Source organism: Chelonoidis abingdonii, chromosome 8, assembly GCF_003597395.2.
Source record: "Chelonoidis abingdonii isolate Lonesome George chromosome 8, CheloAbing_2.0, whole genome shotgun sequence".
NCBI classification, from domain to species: Eukaryota; Metazoa; Chordata; order Testudines; family Testudinidae; genus Chelonoidis; species Chelonoidis abingdonii.
Genome location: NC_133776.1, coordinates 90961710 through 90982180, shown reverse-complemented (window position 1 = coordinate 90982180; position 20471 = coordinate 90961710). Strand labels below are relative to the sequence as shown.

At 41.7% G+C, this 20471-nt stretch overlaps 1 protein-coding gene across 9 annotated transcripts in view; it reads right to left on the bottom strand.

The window, feature by feature from the left end:
* TENM1 (teneurin transmembrane protein 1) overlaps positions 1–20471 on the bottom strand; it is a 1495391-nt gene that overhangs the window by 39054 nt on the left and 1435866 nt on the right. For all 9 annotated transcript variants that reach the window (XM_075068828.1, XM_075068831.1, XM_075068830.1 and 6 more), the window contains one exon: positions 711–1077. In XM_075068828.1, the coding sequence (XP_074924929.1) occupies positions 711–1077 (367 nt within the window). The remainder of the gene's footprint in view (positions 1–710; positions 1078–20471) is intronic.

Here is a 20471-nt window from a genome sequence, read left to right as displayed (position 1 = left end):
ATGTTTCCTGCCAGAGATGACTGCATTGGAGTGCTGGATGAAGACTGAAACAAATGATTGCATTCTCCTCTCCCACAGCATTTATGAAGGAGGTAGTCATAATTTGGCTCCCAATATTCTGGTGTGTGAAGGAGGGAGCAGCTTGCGTTGCCAGAAGTGTTGACTGGCACACACAGTATGTGTTGTGCCAAAGGGGTGCTGGCTACACCGCTTAAAATGTGCAGCAAGAGGCAACTTTTGAACATCCTCTGTGGTTCAGGTTTAGAGGAGGCATAAAATAGGGTTTTATATTCTATGTGAAGCACTTTGGGACACTCGATAAAAAGGGCTATGTGCACTCCAAGTAATTAGCACTGAAAGGTAAATTCCAAGCTCTGATGGAGGACGGTGATATCTGAAAATGGATAAGCAAAACTGACATGTAAGGTAGGCTCAGCGTGAATTTAGATCTGTGCGTAATGATCTGCTTCAAAACAGGGTAGACAAAGCCCGCCTGGAGGCTCCTTCAGTGCCTACTGTGGAAAGATACACATTTATTTTCTGCTTAATTAAATGAATTCAAAAAGATTTGCTGAACTGTTACAGAATTTTTTAGCTTCTCAAGGAAAAAGAACCATTTTACAGTTTTTTTTCTTGCAGATACTGCAACCCAAACCAAGACTATGGGCTCTCAACAAAATAGGGAAGGAAGATGATTAGCCTCTGCTCACCTGAGAAACAGTCACAATTTGGGTCAATCTTGCAGTCACAATCTGTTGGGGCGCCAGCAATTATGGAGATCTCACCATTTGTTGTAACTTGCTGTATGCGGTTTATCTTTCTTTCATCTGTCTCAGCAATGTACAGTGCTCCACTGTGAGATACACTGATTGCTCTAGCTGATTCCAGGGTTGAATGGACTGCCACCTTGCTGACCAAGAAATGATCCATGCCTGGTACCTGGCAGTGAATAGGGCGACCCGCAATAATTCGCACACGCTTAGTCTCAGAAATCTGCAGCACAATGTTATTGTCCAGTACATACAATGAGTTGTCTATAGGGTTGATGGCGAGGTCTGTTGGCCACTCTAACCGTACCTGCAAAAAGAAGACTAGATTTGATTAAGTGGATTTTTTCTCCCTCAATACCACTCTCCATAAAAGTCTTATGATGGGTACAACAGAAAATAAAAAGAAAGAAAGAAAATGAATTCCCAATGTTTTCTGCAATATGATGATATCCATTTTTATTATAATGTTCATTGTGATTAACTCATGGGGTAGTTAACATCCACAAAACTTGTAATTACTGCTTTTTAAAAAGAGAAGCAAGTGATGGGTACAATCCTCAAAATAATATTAGGGAATATACTCCATTTAAATAACTATAGGAGGACCCATTTATACACATGCTCATCACCATGGTATCTGGGCACCTGGTAGTCTTTGGATGTCATTGGTGTTCCATTATATTACAACTTCAAGCTTGTTTGTCTGGCTGTCAAAAAGTTTCAGCAAAGCATTTTCAAATGGTGGGATCATTCCTAGTATTAATGTGGAAAAAATGCTTATTTCTATTATAACTTAGCATCATCTGAAGTTAAAATGTACTACTTGCACAAGCCCATCATGCAAATAAAAACACACACAATTCATGTTATGCAACATCAGCCAGAAAATTTTCCAAGTTTGAACGTCATTGTTTCAAGGGTGCAGCGAGCTTTGGCAGAGTGAAAAACTAGCAAGGCACTGTCAGTGTTATAACACTAACTGACTCCTAGGCCAAGAGGAAAACCTACAGAGCAGAAGAACAGGATATTTTTTCAATGCTTATTAACTAAGAGAGGAACATTAATAAGTCTTATCTACCATTGCAACTATTAGCTAGTTAATTCTTCATAACACAATACAGTATCTAATTAATCATAAGTAGTTGTAATGATTGTATTTTTTTATGAATACCATATTTCAGTGGTGGATTAAGTAATACCAATATGTTTATGGTTAGTTTTTGCCCTGTACTATGTGGGAGGGAGCAGTAAGGATCAGTAGGAACCTCTTTCTTCAGTGCAGCAGCAAAAGCAAGATTTCCAACATAGTGCTCAAAATAGTGCTAGAGGCATGACCCCAGTGCCATTGTTTCTGGTGCATCATGACTGTTGGAAATATGGCCTGCCAGCTAGGGAGAATGGCCAGTACCTTTCCCATTCATCTAGCTCACATGCTGTTGTCTGCCACGTGTTAGCTAGGGCTACATTCTACTATGTTTCAAAAGAACACAGCAACATGTCCCCTACTGTGGTTCTTCCTGGGAATCTTGGCCTGGTCAACGGGCTTTTAGAAAACCCACTCCTCTTCCCAGTGCTGGCCAGGAAAAAATTTGAACCATAGTGTCACTATTGAAGGGTCAAATAAGAATAAAGCCATGAGGGTTACATTCTAGCCTGTTTTTACTGTTGGTGTTTCTGAGAAAAGAGATGATTTCATCTGAACGGGACTTTCCAAGTTAAATATTTAAAACATAGTAAGTAAATAAATCAATAAAATGTGACATATTCCATGCAGAAGATTTTGTGGCAACTATTACTTTGCTGCTGCTGTTGTGCTTCATTTTTTCACTGTGCTAATTAAAACCTCTATGAATTCAGAGATTGCAGAGGCTAATGTAAGACTCAGCATTAAGGAATGACATATGGTGAAGAGTATGGGTATCCCAGGATACCTGCCTATCTGAGATCTGCTGAGGCACCAGGCTGAAGGAAAATCTGTTCAGTTACTCAAGATTCAGTATTTCCTGAATAGGCTCATTCTAAGAAGTATGTTGCTCGTTTGATAATTGATGTTTTTCTAAAGTGAGGGCAATGTGACTAATATGTGTCACCCTAGGTGATTATACTGGCTACATCGTAGAATTAGGGAAGCTCACTGAATGATCAGATTCCTTCTTTTACTCCATTTTGCTAGACAGCATAATAACTGGCATTAAGACTGATGTTGCTGGGTTCAAGATTTCTACTGCAGCAGGTGGCTGAGTCATTCCAAATGATGATAGATGGGGTGAAACAGTTGGAAACAGATTCCAGTTGTAGAGGTGCTCATTTCATTTGCCTGGTGACTTTCTGCTCTCTATAGCAGGAGTTAGGGCTGGATTTATATATGGCTTCAGCCTTCATTCTGGTTTCCCCTTTTCAAGTGAGGGATCACTGTGAAGTTGAACAAAACTATGTAGGAACAGAAAATAATGCCTAAAAATAGACTTAGAGGGCCTGATAAAATATGTCTTCAATGTACTCACATTGCAGAGATGTTGTACAATTATAAAAAGCAAAAAACACATTAAAGGTAGCAGGAAAGAAACACCTGCTTCCCTGCTTCTTTGTCATAGGTCGCTTTGGTGTAGAGATGATCTGTGATAAACCATGGCTGTGCTAGATCATGTGCTGGTTGTGGAAATCTCAGGCTGAAACAACTATTTCCACCATAATTATATTTGTTTGTGTGAGACAAAGGAGACGCTCTACCATAATATCTGCAAAGTCTTGAAGCTGGTTTTATTTTGCGAGCGGACACCACTTTTGCTCAGTGGCTAATCTGCGTTCCTCCTACTGTGAGAAAATATCTGTGACTTTGCAGATTTTAGTAATTTAGTAAATTCAAGCCAAGCTATCAGCTTCTCTGATTTTAGGCTAATAGGTTTTTATGTGACTGATTTTTAATTTAAGTCAAAGGCACCTAAAATCTAGAGGGCCAGATCTCCAGTTGAAGTAAATCAGTACAGCTGCAGTGACGTCAACAGAGGTTTGTTGATTTAGATCAGCTGAGGATTTGGCATATGTTGATGGATGCTTTTTTGTGTATATTGAAATGAACAGATGAACTATTAGTTCAGGAGACTTGTACAGTTTTTGTTACCAAGGGTCAATGTCTGTTCTCTGTTACCTTTGTGTAAATCTGAAATATCTGCTGAATCTAATGGAGTTACTGTAGAATCACACTGGTGTATCACAACAGAATTTGGCCAAATAAGCTAATAAGATCTTCATTTTTCCTAACATGATTGGGAATTCAGATACATCTGAGCAAATACTGCACCATGTTTGTTAGATTCAATGATACCTTAAAAATGCACTGGTTAATCTACCTCTTTGTATTCTTTTCCATCAGTCAAATTACCCTCTGGCAGTTCTCTGTGACTAAACAGCCAGTTGGAACTTCATCCAAGTCTAATACACAAATTACAGAGGACCACTCCAATTCCCATTTGATTTGACTGTGCCTTGTGGCTATTAAAAATCTGTTCATATAAAAGCCCTTCAGTTAGAGTTAGAAGTTTAGGCATGATATTATGCTCTTTAATCGGAAGCGGTACTTCAAAATCCTGTATAAACCATCTTTCCCCCTTTTATATTTATTTTTCTTATTCCTTAAAATTAAGACAACTGTAAATGGTATTTTTATTATTTGAAGGGCTGTTGCTTTTCAAACAATCTAACTGAATGAATGTGGCACTGCGGATTATCCTGGAGTAAATGTAGGCTGGTGAGGTAACAGTTAAGGTCCAATCCTGCATTCCTCACATACCCAAATTGTTGGGCGACAGTCTAGTTTTAGTTCATTGGGGGCTACCAACCTTGTGCAATGGAAATGGATGCAAGGTGAAATGATAGCTCCAACAGGCATCATTTTTGCATATTTATTTAACATGCAGTTTTTGTGGGATTCTGCTTTTAGATGGCAACTTCTTGTGTTGCCTCTACTGCTGCTGAGAGTTAGAGTCAATGCCTTGCTGGTAAAGGGCAAGATTAACTCCTGCTTGCCTGGCTTTCTAAATATTTTTAACGCAGATATTTTAGGAAGGAGTATGCACTTATATCACAGATGTGTACCTGAAACCTTAATTTTGGCTTCATCACATTTTTTTGTCTGGCATAGCTATATTAGATAGGCTAGAGAACTCCCGCTGAATTCAATGGTAATTTTTTGTGCATAAGATACCTCTTTCATGCTAACATTAGGGTGTTCTTTGCTTTTGAACCCTTTACTGTGCTTTTTTTCCTTCAGATAAGTTGGCTACTTCAAAAAGACAAGTATTACAACCAAATAAAGAGTTCAAGTGGCTTGCTAAACACGTACAAAATAATGTCAGTATTTTGTATGTGTTTAGCAAGCCACTTGTGCTTTTTATTTAGTTTTATTAGAAGAAAAAAACCCAACCCATGAACCTAATGGCCATTATTAGAGAGCACCAAAGGTTTAAGTGTTGGGGCACAGGATTTCTTAGCACTTGGATACATTTCATTCATCGGTGATTAAGACAGGTCACATCAAATTCACAGCATAGGATGCACTGTTTCTTTGATTTCTAGCTATGCCTGGTTGGTATATTTTAAGTCAATTTCATGTAGCAGCATGAAATTACTGCCAAAAAGATGTTTTTCTCATGGCACAGCATGATGGATTACTTCATATCTATACTGCTCAGCCCTGAGCACTTCCATTTATGCTAAATCAGTTTCTTATTCCATTTTGGATAGGCATCTTCAAACTTGATCCTCCATTTAACTTTTGCAACTAATCTAGATTTTTATCTCCTCCTATTCAGAGAGACCTACAGCTACTGTTTCAACAGAGGCCAAACCATTTTCACTCAACAGACTATCCTTTTATATAGTCTGTCTTTCTCTTCTTGTGTTCAAAACCTTTGTCCATTAAAACCATTTGGCTGATTCCTTTCATGTAAGATCAGATTTTCATGAAGTCCATTATTGGTCAATTGCTGGAGGCAGGACAGCCCTGCTTCCCTAAACTCTCTGCTGAATGCCTTCATACACTTCCTTCTGTTTTCTCAGAGTTGACATTTGTGGATATTTTTTCATCATTTTCTGACAGTTTGCCCTCTCTTCTAGGACCTTTCCTTTTGTTGACATTGACATTGTCAGTTTCTCTCAGAAGCCTAGATTTTTTTAAAACAATATCTGGAGAGAGAATTTAACTCACTGCTGTCAGACGTTTGGAGGACTCTTCCTTATGGTAAGACTATACCCTTCTACTTGTTTCATAAGAAGTCTCTGCATCTGGTGCTCTTACTATGGCAGGATTATACAACTCAATTACAGCAGTTATTGCATTTAAAACGTATATATTCATTGATCTCCTGCATAAAGCCCAAGTAAATCGGCTTTGTGTGGGGAACTAGGTGGGGAATGCAGAATGAAATCTACCTTTGTAATTAGGAGAGTAGCTTGGCAGCCTCTAGGTAGCTGCTATAACAGTCTCTTAGCTTCACATCCTTTGGTCAGAGGTTTGTGCCCACTAGTTCTGTCTAAATATAGATCTACTAGTCTCCTGGCCTGCTCACCCACCTTCCATGCTGAGTTATTCAGAGTTGAGATGGAACCCACCACTCTAGCACATAGGGGTGCAAAGGACCTGTGCACAGCCATGCAGCCTACACAACCCCTGCACACAGGTATTATTGGAATTTTAAGGCAGAGGAGGACTTGTGAGCGCCCTCTTCAAGGGAATACGTTTCATTATGTATGAACTGTCCATCAAGGGAAAAATAAAAAAGCCTTTTTCCCTGTTAGGAAGCAGACCCAGAAAACATTCTTTGTTATTGGATGAATTTAGTTCCCTAAATTCTAAACTGATATATGAGGCAATTAGAGAGAAGAGATAACACAAATCAATTGCAGTTTTTATGTTTATTGCAAAGCAATCACCATTTTTATTTTTATATTCATGGAACAAAAACCTTTTAGAGAGAAGACCATTCCCTATGACATCAACTCTAAATGGCTCAGTTAAATGTCTTACCATGCCCCCTTATCTCTAAACTAATTGAACACATTTACAACCTCTGCCTTGAGTTCCTCCTCTCTAACTCCATCCTTCAACTTGGTTTCTGCTCCTTTCACTCCATTAAACTGCTCTCACCAACATTTTTAATGACCCCTTCCTAGGGAAATCTGATGGCCTATATTCCATCTTCATTTTCCTTCACACCTCTGCTGCCTTTGACGCTGTCAGCCATTCTCTCCTTCTCAATATCTTAACCTCTTTGGGCCTGCACAATACTGTCCTTCCCCCAGTCCTCCTCTTGCTTTGGCAATGTCTTTGTCTCACCTCTCCACTTTCCATGGGCCTCCTTGGACTCTGTCTTTGTCCCACTCCTCATCTTGCTTTACACTCTTTCTTTTGATGATCTCTCCTGCTCACACAGTTTTAAAGACCATAGATGAAATCCTGGTCCCATTGAAATCAACAGCAAAACTCCTGTTGCCTTTAGTGGAGCCAGGATTTCAATCTATCTTATTTAGTAACAGAGAGTAAAATTTTCAAAAGTTCCCAAGTTTCACTGACTTTAAAAATCAATGGAACTTAGATTCTTAAGTCATGTAGGTACTTTTACACACTGTGCTCATAATTTGTACAGTTTCTGGTAAATAACTATTTGTCAAATAACCATCAGCAACTTACAAGGTCTCACTGTCAGTTAACTATCATTATCTAGGTATGTATGTACAGGTGCTCAAATCTCCTAGAGGGGCCATAGTATCTCCTCTCTTCCCTCTTCATTGTGGGGTGAGGAAAGATGGGTATGACACAACACCTTGACTGGCTCCATAATAGCCTCATTGATTGACAGAGCCACCCTGGTGAGTTCTGTTGAAGCTGAAATATTCACCAGATTGTGGGATTTCTCATGGGCCTCCTGGATATCTAGGGCTATGGCTACCCTTTTTAATATATCCTGGTGAGCTCTATAATGATTTGGCGGGAAAGAATTGCTCACTGCCTCTACCACCTCAGCTGGTGATGAGGAAGAGGAAACACACAGATGTTGAAACAGGGTAAGCTCTATCTCCTCTGCTGGAGGAACCACTGAGGTGGCTTCCACCAGTTTGGTACCAGTCCTGGTCTTGACAACAGGAAGATGTTGTCTCCAGTGCTGATGCTCTCAACATGTATCCTAGGAAAGAGAATGAGGTGGATGACCTGGCAGCTGGAACCCAGTGGGACCATAAAGTTCATTGACATGTTGCTGGGACCCCATCCCTGACCAGGCCATTGTCTCTTGTCTGATGGTCATTGCTGAGGTTTCTATCAGAACCATGGGACACACGTCTGTGACGCAGGATGCCTCTACTGTCTAGCTTGGATTCTGAAGAAGATGAAGAACCTGAGTCTTCCAGTAATGGGTGAGCAGAACCAGTCAGTACTGAAGAGATACAGCCAGAAACTAGGGATGGTGATACAGGAGAAATCATAGCTGGCTTCTCTCTCATTGGTACCATCTTCCGAGATAAGTAAAGTGTAGGTGGCATTGGCATCACATGCTTCAGAGAAGCTGGAGTAGGGTCCTTAGGTATTGGTACTGACTGAAGACCTTCTGCACCACTGGGGAAACTGGTACAAAAAGGTTAAGTAGCTCTTAAGTAGGTATCTAGCAGCTGCATACACCTCTGGTGTCAATGGTACCGTTAATGCCTCTTAGCTCTAAGGTACCAGAAGGTAGCCTGAAAAAGCAGCACTGGGCACTTTGGAGGTCAATCTTGACAGACCTGGCACAGGCCCTGGAGCTGACAACCATTTCCTAGTTGAAGAGTGTTTTAAAGAGTGCCTCCTTTCAGCATCTCTTCCAGAACCTTGCTTTTAGAAGGCTTCAATATAATGGGTCATGCTGAGCGAAGTACTGAGTCCCTGGAGGTCTTGTGCCTCTTACTTGGCATCAGTGACAGTGACTGAGTTCTTGACCCAGGTAAGTCAGGGGGAGCATCTGGACTGATGCTGATGTACACTGTGCCCACTGCAAACTGGACAGCTCTGAGAGTGGACAGAATGCTGCCTCCATAAGAATATATTTAAGCCTAGCTGCTCTGTCCTTTTTAGAGTGAGGCTTAAATCCTCTACAAATGTGACATCTGTCCCTCACATGGGACTCCTCCAAGTATTTAAGGCCGTTGGATTGTGGGTTGTTCACTGGCATTGATTTGCTGCATGAGCGACATGATTTAAACCCCCCAGACTGAGGCATGACTCCAGCACTGGTACCAAAAAGTGAATTGGTCAGCCTACAGGGCTAAAAAATCCTACTTTCCAAAGACATATATCTAACTAATCACTACCTTAACTATATCAGAGGGGTAGCTGTGTTAGTCTGGATCTGTAAAAGCAGCAAAGAATCCTGTGGCACTTTATAGACTAACAGACCTTTTGGAGCATGAGCCTTCGTGGGTGAATACTCACTTAGTCAGATGCATGTAGTGGAAATTTCCAGGGGCAGGTTATCCTCATTATCTCTAGCTTGCTTGCATATATATACCTGCCCCTGGAAACTTCCACTACATGCATCTGACGAACTGGGTATTCACTCAGGAAGGCTCATGCTCCAAAACGTCTGTCAGTCTATAAGGTACCACAGGATTCTTTGCTGCTTTTACCTTAACTATAGACTATCTAACTCGGGGGGGGGGGGCAAACTACGGTACGCAGGCTGGATCCGGCGCCTCAGGGCTTTGGATCCGGCCCACAGGATTGCCCCCCGTGGTGTCACAGACCCTGCGCCACTCTCAGAAGCAGCCAGCACCACGTCCCTGCAGCCCCTGGGTGGGGGAGGGGGGCAGAGGGCTCCATGCATTGCCCTTGCCTCCAGGTACCGTCCCTCGCAGCTCCATTGTCCGGGAACAGGATACCGCAGCCAATAGGAGCTTCAGGGGAGGTACCTGGAGGCGTGGCTAGGGCAGTGCATGCAGAGTCCTCTGCCCCCACCCCGGAGCCTGCCCTGGCCCAAGTGCGCGCTGCACCACCCCAGAGCCCAAACCTCTCCTGCACCCTACCCCCCCAACTCCCTGCCCTAAGCCCCCTTCCTGCACCATGCACTCCTCCTGCATCGCAACTCCCTGCCCTGAGCCCCCTCGCACATCCCGCACCCCTCCTGCACCCCAGCCCCAGCCCCTGCTCTGAGCCCCCTGTTGTACCCTGCATCCCTGTGCAACCCAACCCTCTGCCCTGAGGCCCCTGCCACACCCCACACCACTCCTGTACCCCAACCCCTGTCCTGAGCCCCCTCCTGCATCCCTGCCCTGGGCCCCATCCTGCACCCCAAGCCCCTTCCCTGAGCCCCCTCATATATCTTCCTCTGCCCCAACTCCTTGCCCTGAGCCTCTTCCTACACACCACACTCCTTCCCACACCCCGCACTCCCTCCCGCACCCCAACTCCCTGCCCCGGTCCTTCATACAATTTCCCCACCCAGATGTGGCTCTCGGCCCAAAAAGTTTGCCCACCCCTGATCTAACCTAAGTATGAAGCCACTTTATTTAAAAACAGACATCTGTACAAGGAATAAGGGAAGAACTTGCAGCAGCAAGACTGTAATCACTGCAAAAACCACCATGTGTGGTAAGAAGGAACTGAGAGGGTGGATGGAGCTGGCTCTGCCCTTTATATCTGCACAAAGTAGTGTGTGGCAGCAGAGGATGCTAAGGCTGCCCAGGTAGGTACCGCAGAGGGAAACATTCTCTGACAAATATATGCTGGGTGCACAATTCCCTACAGCGGAATGAATATGTGCAACCACTTGAAGAAGAATAAATGGAAACTTTCCATTTTGCTTTACACTGTCACCCTTGGGCCACATGCTGTGCAGCCAGACAGCACTTCTGTGAGGTGAGAAAGACATGATTCTAAGAAGGCTGCCTACAAGTTGCTAAGCCCAGTTGTTTGGCTCAAAGTTTCCTTGAAATCATATGTTTCCATTTGGACCTCAGGAAGTTATGAGTGTGGAGAGCCAGTGCAGTTCCCGTACACAGGGCAGGGGTGGACAGATGTGCCTTCTGCTTCAGAGAAGCTCCATCCTGAAGTGTCTGGGAATCTGGGGCTGGAGGGGGTGATAGTGGGGAAAGAGATATCTAGGACTGCAGCCACCAAATCTAAAAAATCCCCCCAAACCTGGTAGAAAAAGCATCGATTTTCCTGCTGAACAACTCAAGCCATTTGAGCACATCACTCTAATGCTCTGCTTATAGCAGTCAGGTCCTGCTGAATACAGAGTCAAACTCAAGGTCTCTTCCTTGACAGTCAAAGCTTCCCATAGGCTTGGTCCAGGCTGCCCAAGAGTTTGCATGTCTCAGAGTAACCACAACCTCACAAGAGCTACATTCTCCAGTCTGATTCTGCACTGACCCCATCACCAAACAGAGCTTTCAAAGCAAAATCTGGACTGGGTCTGTTGATCATGAGAGTGAGATTTGGAAGTGCCAGAGACAGAATTTTCTGAGCATCTAGATCAAGGCTACAGAACTCACCCCCTGCCCCTAAGGGACTCAAATGAATAGCAGCACTGCTTTCAAAACAAAAAGCAAGGTTCATTACCGTGACAAGAACTGTATCATGAAACAAGCAAGCCCAAGCAAACAAAAACTCCACCCATGCAAGGAGAAAGTGAGGAGGAGGAAAGAATTAGGTGTTTTACATTTCTTGGTTATGGCAGGATGCCCATATGGAAAATTCCTATATAATTTAATAGGGATGAAGCCAATAGATTTCCTGCAGAAATAGCTCTATGGAAAATATTCTATAACCCTGCAGAATTTAATAGCAAATACATTCCTTTTTACAGTTTTTTTAAAAAATCATCCTATAGCATTCTAGAGCAGGTGCAGAATCCTCTAATAATATGCACAGAATGGTTCAAGAGAACTTACAGAAAAGTTGGCATTTTTCTATTAAATTCTATAGCACTTTTCCAAAAGATTATAAAAAAGACCAGCTGACACAAGGTGATTCCTAATACTCAACCCCACTAAACTTGGGTCAGGTGCTGTTGTCCAGAAGATGTGCCCAGATGTAAAAATATGATCATGAAAAATCAAGGAAAACATAGTTCCTACAAGATTACTGAGATTAGATTGACAAGATTCAAGCCTCCATATAAAAAAGCCTCAGTGTTCATTTTATCCACTAAATCTTGTAGATATTCTGGAATCTAATTTTCCGTACATATTTACATAATAAATATTTTAACTATTGTGACAAAGTTCCTCCTCTACCTTGGTGGGTCCTGCGCTTATTGGCAGATTTGCTCACCTCAGTGATCTTCCTCACAGTCTTGGTCACCTTCTCCTGTGTCTGATCAGGAGTGGGGAGGTTTGGGGGGAACCCAGGCCCGCTCTCTACTCTGGGTTCCAGCCCAGGGCCCTGTGGATTGCAGCTGTCTATAGTGCCTCCTGTAACAGCTGCATGACAGCTACAACTCCCTGGGCTNCCCAGCTCCTCACACGCACTTCCTCTCCTCTCCTCTCCTCCTCCCTCTTCCTCTCCCTCCCCCTTCCCTTTCCCCACCTGACTGGAGTGAGCTCTTTTTTAAACCCAGGTGCCCTGATTACCCTGCCTTGATTGGCTGCAGGTGTTCTAATCAGCCTGTCTGCCTTAATTGGTTCTAGCAGGTTCCTGATTACTCTAGTGCAGTCCCTGCTCTGGTCACTCCGGGAACAGAAAACTACTCATCCAGTGACCAGTACATTTGCCCTTTACCAGACTCCTGTACCCCACTGGCCTGGGTCTGTCACACTATACAAAATCAATGTTGTTTAAATAGCTGTCATCCAATATTGAAAGCAAACAAGTACTGCTGCTTACTCTCTAAACAATCAATAATAACTAGGCTGGTTGTATTATTCAGCACAAACAAGAGACTGTATTCCATGTAGAAACTCTCAAAGATGATTAATATTCACATTATTAGGGGCTTTTAAGAAAACACACTGGAAAATGTTGGAATCACAACCCAGTTATTGAGGAGCCCCCTTGTTTTAAGTTGGTATCAGCCAGGGTGTTTGTTACTGCTGTGGTATATGTTTGGGCAGACATTAAAAGGATCAGTTATAAAAGCAAGCCTGGAGCAGATATGGCGCTGCTGTGACACAGACCAGTCTGTGACAGTCAATTTGCCAAATGTGCCAATATCCAGCCTATAATCAGAAAGCATAGGGCTCAAGATAAGATAAAGACATGCCCAGTTTCCTCATACAAACTCCGGGGCCAAGGCTTTCAAAAATAGCAACCTAAAGTTCAGTTCCTAAGCCCATAGTTACACACTTAAATAAGTGGCATGATTTTCTAAATAGCTAAGCAGCTAGCAGCTCCCCTTGACTTGGTAAATCTTGACCCCAAGGTCTAGGATAGAGTAATGAAAACTTAAAAACTTCAGCTGATTACAAGAGTAGTTAACATTCATCCTTATTATTATTAAACAGAATCGACAAAGTAAGACCCTGATTCTGCAAAGACTTAGCCATATGCAAAACTTTACACATTTTGAGTAAAGTTACTGACTACAAAGGGTCTACTCCCAAGACGTGTAGTTAAGCATGTACATTAAGTCTTTGCAAGACTGTGACCTAAACACACTTCAGAGCACTGGAACAATAATTCTAGCATTTTTTCCAGCATGTTCCCCATTCCCATTTTTCTTCTTTCCCTATTTTTTCAGTTCCTCCTGTTTCTCTTCCCCGCTTTGCCTCCTCTTTCTCTTTCCTCCCATTTCTCAAATCTGTCTCCCCATTTTTCTCTCTTCTCACCTTCCACTTTTCTTTCTTTCCTTACCAGGAAACCTAGAGAGTTTTCCTTATCTTGCTTAAGCAAATGGCAAGAGCCGCATCTTCCTTCTGGCTGCTAAGCTGAAACATGCTGTTGCAAACCAGAGGGATTGCTCACGAGTCATACAGGGTTTACAGAATTGGGCCCTATCCTGCTACCCAAAACTTTAGAGAGACCTTTTATTAAACCTTCCTAGGTGTTTATTACAGTTTATGGTCAGAATTGAAAAAAACTGAGAAGATTTGGTCTCTTGAAGCCAGTGATATCGATTCATAAATCTTGCACTGAAGAGTTACAAAGAAATCTAGTAGCATCTATTCAAAGATTTGTTTGGGTGTGAAATGTACATACAGATGGAGAACCTAACAGTGTCATGACTTTCATCACTTCTCACTCCATGCTGTTCAGTTTCTCTTTCTGCTTTGAGGGTTTGATTGAGTGGATACTGAATGATGTTCAGCTGTTTATGATTTTCCTGCAATGTGACCTACATTATTAAACTTCTTAAATTAATTTTCCAAAGTGGCATATCATTTTGCATACCCTACCTGTTCCAATGGAATCTATCAGCAGGAGATGAAGGCCCAGTTTGAAAAAGCAAAATGTCCTTCAGATGTTTTACCTAATTTGCTTGTAAATGGGATGGCTATTGTCAATAGAACATATTGTACAAGATGTTGCTCACTATTGTTCTATTTGGATTTCTCTCGGTCTCGAATTTAAGATGCACGCCTAAAAACTTAACCTCTTACTGGTATTCTGTAGTAGGGCATTGGCCAAATTCTTCCTTGACACTCACCTTTTGCAACTCCACTATCTCTTTCTCTCTTGATTCTTAATATAGAAGGAGCTTCTCTTCTTTCTCACATTATTTTGTTCTTATGTCTGCTCCCTCATTTGCCATGTTGCAGCTGCTCTCTGTGATCTCCATCCTTTATGTGGCTGTTCTCACTCTCGCTCTCTTTTGGTTGACTTCAACCAGGTCGCAAGGCTTCCAAAAGCCAAACTAGGGCAGAATTTAGTCCTATGTCTAATAAAAAGGAAATCTTTTCAGAACTGAACTCTCTTTGGTCTCACCTCATTTTTTACAAGCTTTGGTCCTGAGACCCAAGAACTATGAAGGCAACAAGGGAATCAATACTCTGTAGAGTTCTCTCTTGCTGACAAGCTACAAAGTCCTGCTCTTTGGAACTTGTTCATATTACTGTATTGTTTTGACAAGATCTACAGAGCTCCAGATTCCCCAGGGCACTTAAAGCAATTTGCAAGTCAGAAGTATTGCGCTACTATTTTTTTTTAAATCACCCTTATTTCATTAAAAAGCAACAATGAGTCCTGTGGCACCTTAAAGACTAACAGATGTATTGGATCGTAAGTTTTCGTGGGTGAATACCCACTTCATCAGACCTTATATCATTGATCGCCTACCCTGTTGTTATGTTTTCAATTAAGCAACTAGGTTTAACCTTTATTTAATTGGCTTTGAAATGCAACTCTTCAGACGGAAACTATTTAAAAATTCACTGTGCTGATTATAAAATTATAAGCCTAATTATCCTCTGCACTTACACTGGCTTTACACCATTGATTTCAGTCAAGTTACTCCTGATTTATACCATGTGAGAGGTGACTCTGACACCCCAGAGTGAAATCCTGGCCCCACTGAAATCTATGGCAAAACTTCCCCATTGACTTCAGTGGAGCCAGGATTTCAATCCAAATATGTGATGGAGCTCTGCAAAGAGGGAAATGCCAGCTCTGGTGATTGCTGTGCTCAGAAGTTGAAGATTACCATATTCTCAGTTTGGAACCTAGAGTTGTACCAGTCCACGTAGCTTCTCTCATCTTAACTTTGCAGTGCTTCCAAAAGCCAAATTAGACTACATTAGGCATCTTGAAATGTTTGGACTACAGACAGTGAAGTCAACTCCCAGGAAATCTTCAGATGTTTAATTCACTTAAAACAAATGAAAGAAGCTACATCCCTGGATGATCTTTGACTAAATATATACAGATTGGTCTGATTTAATAATATCCGCAATCTCACTGGCAGGTTACTCACGAGACAGAGCATGCACAAGTATGTCAGGCCTTCTAATCTTTTTTTAAAAAATCCAATATATATTTATTATACCTCCATCAAATCTCACCCTTTTAATTCTTGGTCGGTGCTTCCTATTGCTGTTCCGTCACCTAAGCTTTGTTAATATTCTGATCCCATTCAGGTCTTCTTGGAATAGAGGTTCATACGACAAATATTTTTGAAGAGCCAAACCCTTGCCTTTGTATATAACCCCAGTAACAAAGACGTCTGCAAGGGAGGTTCACAGGGGCTAGGATGGGTCCTTCCAGCTCCACTGGCCCTGCCTCCAGAACACTCCTGCTAGCTGTGATGAAGTGAGTCTCCTTGACAAGATGCAGTATTGGTTGAAATTCTCTCCTGCGCAGAGGGCCAGCACAAGGCCTACTGGCCACTAAAGTGATTCTTAAGCCCTCAATATAAAACTTAAATGGCACTTGAGCAGTGCTCAGGCCTACTGCTGAGTGTTTGCACAGGGGTGACTTTAACTCTATGATGCACAAGGGTGTGGGGGTCCTTCACAGGGTCAGAATATCTCACTCCCCAGCTCCGCACCAATTCTACTGTAGTCAGGGTCCTCACCCAGCCACTTTCTGGCATATGGGAAGACAAATAGGTTTAAAGCAAACTTTGTTGTATGTCGTGTCCTCATAAGACTATTTGAAAATTTGTTTTCATATAATGTCTATATGTTGTATTACTTACAGACATTATTTCTGGGTTTGGTCAGCATGGTGTCAGGCCAGGTCTAATTATCCAGTTGTCTGTGAGTTGTTTGACAGTTTTTGCAAGTATCTCAAGGAGTCAAACATACTTACTCTTTATTTATAACTTCTGCCCAATATTTCATCTTAACAGAACAAAAAAATATTGACTTAGTCATCAATAAGTGCCCTGTATAGGATTTCACCAATCTGGCAAAGCAATATCAAAAATCTATGGCCATGTAATTCAGTACTGTGGATACAAGGCCTCTGACACAAATAACTCATCAACTAGATTCCATCATACTGAAATACTTTTTAACCAAGAGATGCACTCAAAGGTTACTCATGCTTAAGGAATGAAAAGTAAGGTAAGCAGCTAACTGATATTTCATTAGGCAGTTCAGGAATTACACAGGATGGAAGATAAATTACAAAGAACCAATCATCCTCTCTGCCTGCACACACGGAGGGGACGCTGCACTGGGGAACCTCCCTCCTGTGAAATGCCATCTCCATAGGTCCTTTCTCTCAAGATCCCGCACTGTACCTCCCAGTCAGGGCCAGCTCCAGGCACCAGCGCAGGTGCTTGGGGCAGCCAATGGAAAGTGGTGGCACGTCTGGGTCTTCGGCAGCAATTCGATGGTGGGTCCCTCAGTCCCTCTCAGAGGAAAGGACCGGCTGCTGAATTACCACCGAAGAATGAAGCAGCGCGGTAGAGCTGCTGCTGAAGTGCCGCTGATCATGGCTTTATGCTGCTCAGACCCAGGAGGAGGAGTAGAAAGATGAGAGGCTAAGGAGAACAAGCAGAAGCCCTCTTGTGGCCTAGAGGAGCAACTACAGACTCTCTTTGCAGCCCAGCTGGATGCATGAGACTCCAAATGGGCTACGGGAATGGGTTGCAAGACTGCCAGATATGAGTCACACAGGATTCATAGCACTTGGCAGATCTGATGGTGATCCAAAGCCTATTGAAGTCAATGGATCCATTCACTTCAGTAGACTTTGGATCCAGCTGTGATTATATGTATACATGCCTGCGCATTATCAGTTTGTCTAGCTAGATAATGTCATATGTGACAGAATTTGAGAGAGATGAAATATGACATCTACCATATAAAAACAGAGCAGATTTATGAAATCCTTTGTAGAAGTCAATGGCAAAAAATAGTCCCCCCATTTTTCATGTAGCAGCAGCATATGCAGTATCTATGCTGGCAATTATCAGTGCTTATTGCCACTAGGAACAACAGATTTAAGGATTATTTTATTCTAAATGTAAAGCAGAAAAAAAAATCCATGTGTCTTTCATAAATTTAGGTCTGCCAAGCATCTTTCTTTTCAGCATAGAGCAGAAGCAGCAGCTAATATTCCCTAAGTTAAATACTTCTGCGATAGCACAGATAATCAACATGGAAAAAGAGGAATGCAATTTTTAGAAGAGTTGATTAAAACTTAGGAGTATTTTATTCAGTGATACTGTATTTACAGCAGAAATGTGGAATAAATTGCTATTTTGCAGTTGACTAATACAAACAGTCACTTGGGGCTTTTTGGTAGAAAAGCTGTGGTCTTTTTTTGCTGTTCTTTCATGAGGCCCCCAAACAACATGTGACATGTCTGCGTGAATGGTATTTCAAATTCATTGACAAGGTAATTTGATTGGCTCCGATGGAATGTTCATTCCTTCCGTCTGATATTCTAAAATCACATCCATAAAAACAAGTTTATTATTATTTAGGGGTCTGATTGCATAAGCCCCATAGCCATTATTTTTATTTAAGAGTTTGACCCTGTGAGGTGCTGAGCTCCCTCAGCTCCCACTACTGAAACAGGACTTACCAAAAAAATAAAAAAGGGTTACGTCCTGTATAATCTTCCTTATGATGTATAGAGAAGGTCAGTAAAGGGTTCTTCCCTCTTTTTCCCAATTCCTAAAAGAGGCTCCTCCCCCCTTGATTGTTTTTGCATTCAAAATGTGGGTCCTGATTACTGTTTTTCCTAAAAACTAACTGGAGAAATAGCAGGTTTATATCATCCATGGACAACAAAGAACAACTCATTTTTTTACTTCATTTCTTTAAAGAAGGGACCTCAGTGAGAGCTCAAGGTCTAGAAATAAGGCATCATTTTGATACTTTGTGGTGGGGGTTTTGTTTTCTTTATTGATTTCAAGTATAAGAGCAGCAGAATCCTTTGTCTTTCTGCAAAATCCTTCTTAATGGTGCTCAGAGACTTGAAATGTTTATGGTATCATCCACTAAACATGATTAGACTAACAGATCATCATAAGCCTCAGAGAGGGGGGACAAAAAATAAAAGGCAAGTCTATTTTTGTACTGATCTGCTCAAATGAAAACAAAGTGGCTGTTCTCTCTCTGTTAGACTGAAGAGTCTCCAGCACAATTCGAATATAGAATTCCTACCGCAAAATTCAATCAACATGATTAGGAAGCTTCCATAGCTCTTGTATTTACAGGAATACCACATATTTTTCCTAAATTACTTTTTAAAGAGCTATTATTATTTGCATTGTCATACCACCTAAAGCACTAGTCATGAGCTGTTGTTTTATTTCTCTCCCTTGTAAAATGACCAAGCCATTAATATCCAAATGGAATTATTGTTGAATTTAAACAGACAGACACAGTAAATGTTGAAAATAAACATGGTGAAAAAGGGGATTGGTCTCTGGACCACTTTACTCTTTTATCACACAGACTCTTCCTCCTCATAGTTATTACTAGTGGCTGGGTTTCTTCTCTGATCTTTTCTTTAATATGTGAAGGAGAGGCAAAATTGTCCCAGAAGTAGGATTTCTTCTGAAGTAAAAAGGTTTTAAGCTTCACCAATAGCACAAATGTAGTGAAACTTCTCAGGAGATATTGCGTCTTCCTTCAGTCTCCAAATAGATCTATTATTCTGCTCAAAGAAATGAATGTGATCCTGCAAACCTTTTCTTATGTTCCATGCTCAACATTGTTCAAAAGTGCTTCATTCTAGAATCAAATTAATTTTTATATTGGCAGCTGTGTGTATATGCATCGGTCTCATTTTCATTGGCTCTTTTTTCTGTCTTCCGCATAATCTTCTATTGCATCTAAGTGCATCTCGGCAGAAGTCGTGTATTTATCTGCTTTGTTTATTTTGGAAAACAAGTTCTCACATTTTCCTTCAGGGGAATTCAGAGCATCCTGTAAGCTTTCTGTTCCATTCAATAGGTCTTCAAGCATGTATTTCATCAAATTGTCCCTCTCCAGTCTTTGCTGGTGGTATTGCCTGCCGTCCTTCTGACTGCAAGAGATTTGTCAGTGTTTGTATTCGTGACATCTTAAGTCACGTTTTAAATCAGTCCACTCAGCTTTACTCTCGCTTTGTGGCACTCTTTCTCTTCCCTTCAGCACATTAACAGTAAAGTTTCCTCTGGCAATTTACAATTAATTAAAAGAGGGGCATCTAGTGCTTGGAATGCTCTCAAAAAGTCTCCATATCTTGGGCTTTTCCCTCTTTCTCATCATTCTAACACGTATCCCTTAACTTGACCTGTATGAACACACTGTCATCATAAGTAAATCTTGTCACATTTTTGTGAAAGAGCAAAATATTTTGCAGTGTTGCTTTGAATTTTAGATGAAGTAACAGAATATATGGAATCCATCAAGTGGAGAACTGCTGAAGAAAGGTTGATAAAGTGCAAATGTCAAGACAGAAAATCGTCAAATAAGAACTTTCATTTTAGAACACAGTGGTGACAGTTACGAACACTATCAATCAGTCAGCAGCTATTGCTTTGGCAAAGAGTCATCACCAGTGGAACTGACAGAGAAGGGACAAGGCCACAGTTTACAGGCTAAGGAAAAGATCTTGGGCTTGATTCTCCACTGCCTGGCACTTTGCAGTTATTTGTATTTGTGTGGACTGAGTCCCAACTGAGTATAGAATGCTATCAAATACTGACCTATAGCATTTTACACAGGGGAAATGACTAAACAAAGTGCATGGCAGTAAAGAATCAGGCCACATATTTATCATGGGAAGAAAGTACATGGTGGATTAGGAAGTGGACATTTCTACCACATTCCCTCTTCAGCTTTCTCCATAGCAGT